Source organism: Merops nubicus, unplaced genomic scaffold, assembly GCF_000691845.1.
Source record: "Merops nubicus isolate BGI_N331 unplaced genomic scaffold, ASM69184v1 scaffold14048, whole genome shotgun sequence".
Taxonomy (NCBI): Eukaryota; Metazoa; Chordata; class Aves; order Coraciiformes; family Meropidae; genus Merops; species Merops nubicus.
In genome coordinates, this window is record NW_008627828.1 from 1 (window position 1) to 12,191 (window position 12,191).

The 12,191-nt window shown below is 38.2% G+C and overlaps 1 protein-coding gene across 1 annotated transcript in view; it reads right to left on the minus strand.

Annotated features, from left to right (window-relative positions):
- Positions 1-5,090: 5,090 nt before the first annotated feature.
- Positions 5,091-12,191, minus strand: part of LOC103778860 (3-hydroxyisobutyrate dehydrogenase, mitochondrial-like) — a gene marked incomplete at its 3' end in the record, with an annotated part of 7,665 nt that continues 564 nt past the window's right edge. Inside the window, exons 2-3 of the mRNA XM_008946475.1 lie at positions 7,698-7,807; positions 5,091-5,212 (exon numbers count right to left, since the gene is read on the minus strand). Of these exons, the coding sequence (XP_008944723.1) occupies positions 5,091-5,212; positions 7,698-7,807 (232 nt within the window). The remainder of the gene's footprint in view (positions 5,213-7,697; positions 7,808-12,191) is intronic.

Here is a 12,191-nt window from a genome sequence, read left to right on the forward strand (position 1 = left end):
GATTCTATGATTCTATGAAATGACAGCTGGAATTGAAACTCCAACCCTTTCTAACCAGCTCCAACCCATGGTTCCTACAAAAAAAAAGTTTTATTCTACTGCTTATTACCATTTTAGCATGACAGTTGTCTACATGACAGCTCTTATTAACAAGTAGCAGTCTGACTTTTTTATTGATGACTATCTTGGATGAACTAGAAAAGTGAGGGGAAAGATCTACCTAAGTTTCACTATCAGATCTAAAGAACTATACTTAAAAAAGAATTTGAAACCTTTCATCCATAACTCCAAAACAGAAAAGCAAATCAAGCTGCCACATCTTTTTGCTAACTTCAAACAGAATGCAGTACAATGTATTATGAGCAGAGGAGGAGCTAGTACAATTTCAAGAGTCAGTGGAAGGCAAAACAAAAGTTGCAAAAGTAGTATCTGAACACTAACAATGCTTACAACAAAGAAAGCACCACGTGAGAAATAAAAAAAAAAAAAATATTCCACTGACCATACTTTAGACAATGCATATTTTAATAATGAATTAGAGAAATAGCACTGCAGCATCAGTGAAACCACTAGTAAAGTTTGCCCTGAACTGCAAGGTGAGAATCTGTATCATACTTGCAGTGAAATCAGTGGGACAAACCTCATTCTTAAAGGCTAATTTAGATTCCTTACTCAGCCAGTAGTGTCTTCAGTGACAACAGAAGTCAGTCTTAAATACGCTTCTGTGATAATGTGTGCTTTAAAAGCCTTTTATAAACACATCAATGCAGAATCCAGTCTTCACAAAAATATAAATTTATTCCTCTTGATTAAAAAAAAAAAAAAAAAGCAAAACCAGAATTAAATAAACATGGATTGTGAAGATGTTTCCTCTTTTGTCATACGCTCACAAAGAGCTCTCAATTTAGGGCAGCACTGGGAACTGTGACACAACTTTCCCACGTGAACCTGCAAGAGATCCTAATCCCAAGGTGAAGTGATTGCTCTCTCTAGATAATACTAGCAACATAATCGGCGTGCAACTACTGGGATCAGAAGTATTTTCCAAACTCAGTTAATACAAAATAACACTCCAGTAACTTGGTGCATTGACTTCCACTGAATGGGTCCTGACTGTAAGCTGCAAGTAAATGCTGTAGGCCAGTCACATGAAGAAGACAGTGTTACACTGGCACCCAGGCCCATCCAAAAAAGATCCAAGGAAAGAATTTTTAAGGAATAGATGTGCAAACAAGCCACTAAAATCTGGTACTAATGCTAAGCCTTAAGATACTTCATTTTCAATGTCAGGACAGGATTAAAATCACCACTACTTCTCCACAAGGTTTATAGATAAAGCAACTTTTAAAATTTTGCTTCATTTGCGAAATAACTTGTTCACACAGCAGATGAACATTAACGTCTACAAGGCAACATCCAAATACCTAAAAACTCAAGTGGAATTGTCTGCTAATTACAGCTAGTAAACAGAGAGACCTCAAGATGACAGCTCAGGCATGCTGCTTTCTCCTGCTCCTCGCTGCACCCCACGCACGCCCTCCCCCACAGTCCTGCCAAGTCGGTTCCATCGCTCAGCAACAGAACAATGCCTCCCGGTTTCCAGTGAGCCAAGCGTACTTCTCCATCTAGTGCTTCGTCTGGAGGCCAACGATGCAGTCAGGACGTACAAGAACACCCCAGACTTGAAGTGTTGGGGCTCGAAAGATGGAAAGAACAAAGCAGAACACTAAAGCTTTTTCCAATGTATTTAACTTCTCCACATTTCCAGCAACTGCCACTTTAAACACAGCTGGTTCAGAGAGCTCCTTGGCATTCACAAACACATCATGGACCATGTAGTTTTTGTCTCAGTCTTCACTGGCAACCTCTCCTCCCACACCGATGGATTGAAAGATGGGGACCAGGGGAGCAAAGTCTCTCCCACTGTGAGAGATCTAGTTTATGATCACCTGAGGAACCTGAACATACATGAGTCTATGGGGCCTGATGAGAGGTATCCCAGAGTCCTGAGGGAATTGGCTGATGTAGTTGCCAAGCCACTCCCCATGATATTTAAAAAGTCATGGCAGCTTGGTTAAGTCCCTGGTGACTAGAAAAAGGGAAATATTGCAGCCATTTTTAAAAAGGGTAGAAAGGAGGACCCTGGGAACTGCTGACCTGTTAGCTTCACCTCTGTGCCTGGGGAGATCATGGAACAAATCCTCCTAGAAGCTCTGCTAAGGCACATGGAGGACAGCATTTGAGACAGCCAGCATGGCTTCACCAAGGGCATGTCCTCCCTGACCAACCTAGTGGCCTTCTATGATGGAGTGACTACCTCAGTGGACAAGGAAAGAGCTATGGGTGTCACCTATGTGGACTTCGTAAGGCCTCTAACTCAGTCCCCCACAACGTCCTTCTCTCTAAATTGGAGAAAGAAACAGATTTGATGGGTGGACTGTTTTGTGGATAAGGGATTGGTTGGACAGTCACATCCAGAGGACAGTGGTCAATGGCTCAATGTCCAGATGGAGATCAGTGACACGTGGTGTCCTTCAGGGTTCTGTACTGGTACCAGTGCTGTTCAATATCTCCATCAATGACACAGTCAGTGGGGTCAAATGCACCCTCAGCAAGTTTGAAGATGACACCAAGCTGAGTGGTGTGGTTGACACACCAGTAGGACGCGATGCCATCCAGAGGGACCTGGAGAAGCTGGAGAAGTGAGCTCATGTGAAGCTCATGAGGCTCAACAAGGCCAAGTGCAAGGTCCTGCACCTGGCTTGGGGCAACCCTCATTATCAATACAGGCTAGGGGATGAAGGGATTGAGAGCAGCCCTGCAGAGAAGGACTTGGGGGTATTAGTAGATAAAAAGCTGGACATGAGCCAACAACATGTGCTCACAGCCCACAAGGTAAATCATGTACTGGGCTGCATCAAAAGCAGCATGGCCAGCAGGTCGAGGGAGGTGATTCTGCCCCTCTACTCTGCCCTGGTGAGAGCCCACCTGGAGTCCTGTGTCCAGCTCTGGAGTCCTCAGCACAAGGACATGAGCTGTTGAAACAGAGCCAGAGGAGGGCCACATAAAAGATCAGAGGGCTGGAATACCTCTGCTATGGAAAAAGGCTGGGAGAGCTGGAGCTGTTCAGCCTGGAGAAGAAAAGGCTATGGGAAGACCTTATCGTGGCCTTTCAGTAGGTAAAGGGGGCCTATAAGGAAGATGGGGACAGTCTTTTTAACAGGGACAAGAGATAATGATTTTAAACTATAAGATGGCAGATCCACGCAAGATCTAAGGAAGAAAGTTTTTAAAATGAAGGTGGTTAAACACTGGCCCAGGTTGCCCAGAGAGGTGGTAGGTGTTCCATCCCTGGAAACATTACAGGTCAGGTTGTATGGAGCTCTGAGCAACCTACTCTAGTTGAAGATGTCCCTGCAGGAGGGTTGGATTAGATGAGCTCTAAAGGTCCCTTCCAATCAAAAGCATTCTATAATTCTACTGGCAAGTTAAGTCTCAATTTTTTCCCCCTCATTCAGAGTATCAGTCAACCTGTGGCTGACATTAAACAGCAGACATTTTGTATTCAGATAAACCACTAACACCAAAAATGCCGTTTGTATTGAGACTAGTCAACTGCATGTTATCATATTAACCCTGTCTCAGGTTTACCATTTTCTCATGGAACAAATCCTCCAAAACACCTAGGGTTTTTTTGGCATCAGAATTTTCCTTCTGTCTGTCTCTGTAGCTATAGCATAGTCAACCTTAAAGCACAAACTTGCAGGCAAAAACCAAATCACAGACATTTCTAAAAGGTAAATAATTCCCTCAGGTAAACAACTATTTAGGAGAAAGGGATTGAAGGGAACCACATAGAAGATGTCAGAATTGCCCATTTGGTAAGTAGAAAGCCATGCTGTGTTTAGAAAAGGATCAGAGACATACATAATCCACACACAACCTCCTTTTCTGTGGTTTTTAACTCCCAGGCTGACAAATTTTCTAACTTTATAAAACAGGGACTAAGATTTTGTCTGGGAAGCAAGAATTTTGTCTTCCCCATTATATTCTTCAATATGACATCCCTGGGTCTTCCTACTTTCTGTTCCAAATAGAATTCGGATAAAAATTTTGGAATCTGCTGTGTCACCAAATCCTGCCTTAGATTTTCAGTTGGAAATGAAAAAGAAGATTAGGTTTTGCTGCTCACCCACCCTCATCTTCATGATCTGAAATTCAGGCTATGCTCTTTCTAGCTTGTTTGTCATACCTTTTACAAATTCTGCAAAGCCAAATTCTCCCCTACTCTTTGCATTTTTATTCTGTTTCAGGTGTAACTACCTGAATGACCTCATTAAAGACAAGAAAATAAAGAGTTCCTATGATGTCACCTACATTAATTTTTAGAGCGGATGGTAAAAAAAAAAAGGTTTCCCCCCACAAAATGGGTTTTCCTCATCTTCTAATTCTAGGAGTTTTAGAAAAGAATTTCATGATAGTAACAATCAGCTATGGTTTTCCTTTCAAAACTTTAATTTTATGCTTCTGCTGTCTTCTGTTCACAACATTAAAGACTTCCTTGCCCTGTATTATTTCTTATAAGAGATTAAATACTCAGAGATCAACAGTTAGCAACTTCAAGAATAGACAAATATCCACATTCTTCAGCTGTTACAAAACCAGAGGAAAGCTTTGGCTTTTTGTGACAATTAAATCCTTTATTCCCCTCTTCGTTCTCTCCTTTTTAATTAATGAAAAAGCATAACTGCTTCATGGTAACCAAACTATCTTTCTCTAACAGAGTGAAACCAATGAAGACTGAGGAGATGTGAATACCTGCATAAAAATCCAATTTTATGAAAGAAGTTAAATTAAAAGGACCACTACACCATACCACATGAAAGCTCAGCTTCTCAAGGTCTAACACAAAAGGACATTCTTAAACCCTACAAGTATCCCTAAAATAACATATATTTCCTTAATGTAACAGAACAAAAAAAAAAATTGTACATAAAGAAAAGTACTGGTACCAAGAGGTACAAACTGATAGCTGAGATTGCAGAGAGACAACATGTCCAGCATGAGGAAAATTGTTAATGAAGACTTACCTCCAGAAACTGGGGCATCCATGAAAACAGCTCCCATCTTTTCAACTGCTTTGGCTAACTCTTTTGAAACTGCAGGGTCTATAGTACTGGAATCTATTAGCAATGAGCCCTTCTTCACTTTCCTGAAATAAATATAAACTATTATTATTATTATTATTATTAAGTATTTGTTGCACAAGACAACTGCAAGTGTTATCATGGCACTGGCCTTCTTCAGCATGATAAGTGTACAGACACTTTTTGGTACACTAATAAACAGAGTTTTAAACTCTATTGATCCAGATCAGTACTATACTGGTGAGTACATCTTCCACACAGTTTTCAATGACTCAAAACACAATAAAATCTGACCACAAAAAAGGATGTTCTTCCTAAACATTTTTTATTTTTATTTTTTATAAATAAATTACACAGGGTGCACTAGGAAAACCTGCCCTCCTGCAAGTTTGAGCAGTATAGCATATACAGCTCACTTAAGATGCATTCTAAGCAATCAAGCTAAATGTTGTAAATGTTTTGATTGAGTCAAAACTCCATATATACAAAATTTCATGTATAACAATACAATTTTTTTTTCACTATATATATATACACATAATACCTTAAGTTCTTATCAGAATAGCCTGATTGCATTTTTTTAATCATTGCTAGAATTCATTCTACATAAAGTTCATAATTAACACCATAAAAACCCACTGCAGATTTGAAGTCAAGCGTGGATAAAAATATTCCAATTTCCCTCTGATAGCTTGTAAATTTAGGCAAAAGAACTCTATCCCAAACTGCAGAACACAAAGAGTTTGTATATGTGTTTAAAAAAAAAATGCAATTTGAAGTAAAATTTTTTAACACCCTCAGCAACAAAAAAAATTGTATTTTTATCCTTCTTTCCATTCAGTTGCACCATTTCACGTCCACTGGACCAGCAAACAACATGAAATCAAACAATGTAATTTTTCAGCCAGAAAAAGGTGAGTAATTTAAAGCTACACATTACAGATTAGGAGCTTCACTACACCTTGCATGCTGTTAGCAGTACAGTGAACATCACTGAATCAAATTACCTAGATTGCTGGAAAGAGTCTCTCAATATATACATATAGTTGTGGATGCCACATACACAGAACTTGTCCTTTTTCACAGAAGGGAGGAGCTGCTGCAGGTACTTGGAACACACACAAAGGAAAACCAGTGTGGCAGACACAGTACTGCATCATTTTCCCTTATGTTCAGAACAAGGAGCAATGGCATGGACTCCTTGGTAACACAGCTGGATCACTAAGTCAACCCTTAAACACTATAGAGCATAAACACTGTCTTCAGCAAAGCTCAAAGAGCTTCAGAAAAGGATCAAAAGTTGAACCAGTCACCAAGGACAAGGTCCCTCAGAGCAACAATTATCTACCACTGTCAAATTACACTTCCTTCTCTCAAATATGGATGCTGATAAGGTGCAGCAGCACATGACTGCCTTCCACATCCTCTGTCCCCAAAGTATTTTCCATATCTAGGTACTCAAAAGATTAACTGGCTGTATTATATCAGTAAATACTGCCAACTGGTCTCCTGGATACAGTTCTCCCACAGCTGTTTGCCCAGCTTTGTGGGACTGATCCAATTACCCTTCTTCCCTGAAGGGTCTAAGCTACAGATACTTAGATCTGCTCAGTCTTGCTTTGTGAGGAATTAAACTCCAGACAATAAGGGAAGGAGATAACTATTATTTCCTATATAGCAAGAAGATTAGAAATCCCTCTCCTCTATTTCGTTTTCTTATCGCTGCACCTTAATATTGCCTACAATCAATACCTAAAAGAGATATCATTTTGTTTAGACAATCAACTGTACTTTTGTCTCCTGTAAGTTTCTTCCTTTACATTATTAACCTGTATAGCAGTAAGATCCTACATGATCCTCAGAGGTACTGAGTAGCCTTAGTCAGCCTGCTGGGAGCAGCTCACACATGGCCAGAAGAGCTTTTTAAAAACTATTTACTTCTTGATTTGGCAAGTCTATAAACTCTGAGCATTAGAATTCTGCAAACTATGGATTTTAGGCTCAGTGGAAATCTGTCTGCAAAAGTTAAAACCCACTATTCCTCATTAAATAAACCCTTTAGATATTTTCTTATGTAATGAACAGAAAATAAGAGTAGAAATCAATAAAGTCTTGTCAAACTACTCTATGTTAATGTACTTTAATACCATGAGACACGATGACATGCCTTCAGAACATTTCATTTATTGTATTTCAAGTTAAAGAAAAAAAGTATTTGAGCAAATCATTGTTGTCACCAAATACTCTAGTTATACTGTCTGTAGTACATTTCATTACGGTAAAAGAAGCACGCAGTTGAGAAAGCAGGCAAGTTGCCTCAAATTCACACAAATTATTATTCTACTAAATAAAGTCAAGACCTCAGCCAAAAGCCATTCAAAAGCAAACACAGCTTAAGAGAACTCATGTAATTAGAAATATCAATAGTGACAAAACAGAGAACATCAAGTTAAGTGATCTGAAGGCATAACAAGAGTTACAGCATCAGCAATTATATGACAATGTAACAGAGCCTTGAGTGGGATTCTCCAAACTACAAAAATTTCTTACTTTAGAATTCCATTTGCTCCTGTGTAAACTTCTTTTGCATTGGGACTAGAAGGCAGCATGGTAATAATTCTGTCTGCTCTTTCCGCTACATCTGCTGGGGAATCCATTACCTTTTAAAATAAATAAAAAAAAAAAGTCAGCTTACACTTCCTAAAAAACAGATGTCTGACTTGTTTGCTGAGTTCGTTTTTAGTATTTGCGGGTTACTGGTCACAACTAACCTAGGTACAAAATTCGAACACAAGAAAAACTGAACTCCTAATGGAAATATTGATTGATTGGATCTAGTAACAGAAAAATTAAAATATTGAAAAGAGTCCTATCACTCAAGTTCCTCCAGAACGTCTGTCAATGGAGATGCTTGCATCCCATCAACCCATTCATGAATCTTCAGTTCACTATAAATCTATACAAAATATCACTCTACAATGTTTCAAAGGAGGGACAACATGCATGATAACAAAAATCTCACTTTTTTTCTTGTCTTACATTCAGCATTGGAAGATAGCAAGACTGAGGGAAAAAATAAATTAATGCACCTCTGTGCCTCACCTTAAAAAAAAATCAGAAAAAAATAACTTCTGTTTCTCACAACATGATGGCTGACATTATTAAAAAGCAAAATTATCAGCTCCATCATCCTTCACAAAAAAGATCTGAACAAGTTTCCAAATATATTGTTAGGTATTGGTTGTTAAATAAACATATCTAATTTTAAGGGTATACTACCTTTCCCAGCTCATTTCCAGAGGCAGGCAGCATGGTATTTAAGATACATACAAAACAAGTGAAATACTGACAGCTAAAGCAATGAATTATTTCCAGCAAGCATTTTTCCCAAAAATTTTTGCCCAATACTAGTTTTAAATAATTCATTTATTTTTAAAATACAGTGGTAATACTTTCACAGTACAGGGAAAAGAGCAACAAGAAATCACAGCTTATTCTTTTATCTTTAGCCCATGAAGATCAAATCTGATTTAACTCATTCAGGTAGTTTTACTGGAAAGAATTAGGTTCCAAGCAGGAAGCAAGATGAACAGAAAGTAAATTTTGTCTGTAGATAGGGCTTGTAGTATTTAGAGTAACCTTAATATTACAATGACCTATTCTGCTAGAGACATTTTATGTCTTAGGTTTCTAAACTTCAAGAAACGTCTTAAGCAAAATTTTATATGCACTTCTTAGTCAGTGTGAATAAATTAGGTTTTCCACATCACATGGCTTTAGGGTTAAAGAAATCACAGTTTAACCTAAAAATTTGGTTCCTTCCATAATGTAGACAAATAAATCTATGACCTCATTTCAGCATTCCTTATCTATTTATAACTACAGGTATTTGCTATAATATTCATTAGTTTTGATACTAAAGGCCCTTATTTAAATATATACAATGCATTGACAAGGTCTCAGCATCAAAGAACACATTATAAATACATTTGTAAGAAATGTTGAATAACACCTTGAAGGACTTCATTATTTCTATTTGATTTATAAGTAAAAGAAGGGAAGACTACATATTCACTGACCAAAGCTCACTCATTCTCAAAAGAAAAAAGGGAATTGAAGAAACTGGCATAGATGGGACTTAGAAACATCCAGGTTTTGTTTTGAAAGAATAAACTAATGCTACACAAAACATCTGGTATACTGCAGTTACAAAAGGAAACATACCCTAGTCTAAAGAACAAAGGTTAGGAGGAATAAATGAGGCAATTATAAGCAGAAAAGCTTCTCTATCTGATTAGTTAATTTTATGACTTGCTTCCCTGGAGGCCAGAGAGCCTAGCTCGCTCTGTAGCAGTATGACACCTTTGTCTTTAGTTTCGAGTATCTCAGGTTCAGTTCAGTCCCAATGTGTATTATTAGAGAAGGAGAGAGGAAAGGTGTGATCAGAACCTGAATTAATATATGTTCTCTTATTTGAAACTATCCTCTCCAATATTCTTTGAGGTTTTTAAGTTATCAGCTGAAGACTCTGTGGCTTATTTTCACCTTTCAACCAGAAGCTGAAAAACATGGATATATTGAGCATACAACTTAAAAACTACATCAGACTCAGATTTTCACATGGCTATGTAAATAGGATACAGCTGGGCTTTGGTTACAGATTTAAGTGATTCTTAAGCAACACAGATATATAGAAGACATAGTACAGTAGTCATCTACGCAGACATTCATTTATTCTATCCATCAAAACACTAACATGACTTTTACATGAAGAAAATGTGATTAAAAAAAGTACACAGCCTGCAACAGTACTTCCACAGTCATAAAAAGGAAAATCATTTTGCTACCTCGAAGTAGTAAAAAAAGTGGGAATCAAAGTGGGAATTGTCATTCTTGGCTTTTTGGTCCTGTTAACAAATATAATTAATAATCCCATAGGAAATCTACCTACCTGGGTCACCAACCAGCATACAGAACTTTTTTTTTTTTTGTACTTCCTGTCTCAGAAATAAAGTTGAATGATTTGAAAGCTATTAAGAAACACTTAGCATTTTAAATAATTAAGAATATGTGTGTGACTTTAAAAAACATACCAAATAATAACAATAATAATAATTGCCTATTATTCACATAGACCACACTGGCTCAGAGTAGCACCCAACCAAGTTTCATACATGTTTTGATATTTGCCAGCTCAAACCATCTTCTGCAGTATGCAACTGGATAGGGGGGACTTCTCCTCATGCTGGTCATTGGTCTATGTCCTTTAATATAAGCATCTGCTTATATTTGTTCCAAAAGGTTTTCCTATTTTTTTTCTTTATATTTATTTAATAATTCTGCTTGACTGAAATGCCATTCTTACTGAATACACCAAAGAAAGCTCTATTTTTATGCTACTTTATGCATCAAATGACTTCAGTAGCACTCTAAAACTTCCAAATCCAAGATAAGATTCAAAGATACACAAACTGATGTGAAGTAACTGTGTGACACACAGGCACTCTGCTGTGTGAGAAAGCAAGCAGTAACTATGAGGCAGAGGAAAGACAGCAGTGTGGAGGCAGCCGACCTGCTCACAGCAGTGTTCAGTATTGTCCCTTGTAGCCTTGCAACTTCCTCCAAGTTTTACTCCAAGTGGTTCCATACACTTCTGCTCGGCCACTTTTCTCCTTACTATTCAGCATGAGCAGGCAGCTGCCTGCCAACATATTCTACCTCCCAACTCTTTACTTCAGAGGCTAAGGAAAGTGGATTCACAGAACATGCAGACTTACAATCAAACACCCCTCATGCTCCATATTACCTCGGTAGCAGCACTGACTTCAAACAAGGGACATTTGACAGCATTTACTGCTTCTTGGGGGACATCTTTTCACTTCTGTAACACTCCTGATGGTTTTACCCTACCAGCCCTTGGAGCCAAATGTTCCTTCCACAAGGCCCCCTGGACCCACAAGTTTCCAAGTCCTGAAAAAAATGTTGGGGTAGGATTTACACCTATAGATCAAGAAGAGGGAGTTATGTTCACGTATTTTCTTTAAATGTGTTTTATTTGTATTTAAACCTACCCATGTATTCCCTTAGTGATTTATGATTTTAAAACATACTTTTGTCTTTATTTTTAAAAGCACTACAGTTTACCTTTAACATCACGTGTTAAATCTTGCAGTGGATGCCAAAAATTCTATTCCTGTGGCAATAAGCTATCCAAATGGGCAGCCGCAGCAAAGAGATCCCACTGCAGAACATGAATTAAAAATACAACCAATTGTTCAAAACAGATTTCCTGTCCTCAAGACAGGCCTAGTTCATGCCTGAGGGTCTCAGCTGCTTTAACAAAATAAAAACCATAGCTAGGAAAAGAAGTTAAAATCTTACTTTCCCACTTAAGGCCAGGATTCCGTAATTATTCAAGCTGCAATTAATTATCAACAGGTGCACTGTATCATTCCAACTCTGGGGAATCTTGATGTTATCTCATTATTTAAAACAGCTGTAATTAGCACCAACAGTTTAGACTTTGAAGGCATATAGTTCATCTATCTAGATCTACCTACAACTTCCTTGCCCCTGCTGAGAAACTCCCCCCTATCCCCTACACTGTCACATGAGAGTATTATTTTTGCATTGGCTTCTCCTTACTTGTGTATGTTGTTTTGTTTCAGTGTTTCATACACCTCTCCATCCACGACTATCTAAACTGCTGTAACTTTGAAGCATGCCAAAAAGGTTCAAATACATTTCAGACACTTAGAAAGGACCTTACCAGTGCATTTCTACTTGTATTAAAAGATCAACAAAAGCAACAGCACTGACTGGAACAGGGCCAAAATTTTGTAGGGTATATAGCAGGAAGTAAACCTCCTTAATGTGATCAATTTCCTTCCCTCCTTTTCCCTTTTCTCTCACCACAACCTTCCTCACCTCCAAGAGAATAAGCACTTAAATAATTAGATTTTTCCCCTGCCCCTGTGGACTGCACCTTGAAGCAGCAGGAAAGCTCATATGTCCTTATAACCCTTACAGCTAAGCCAGCAGGAA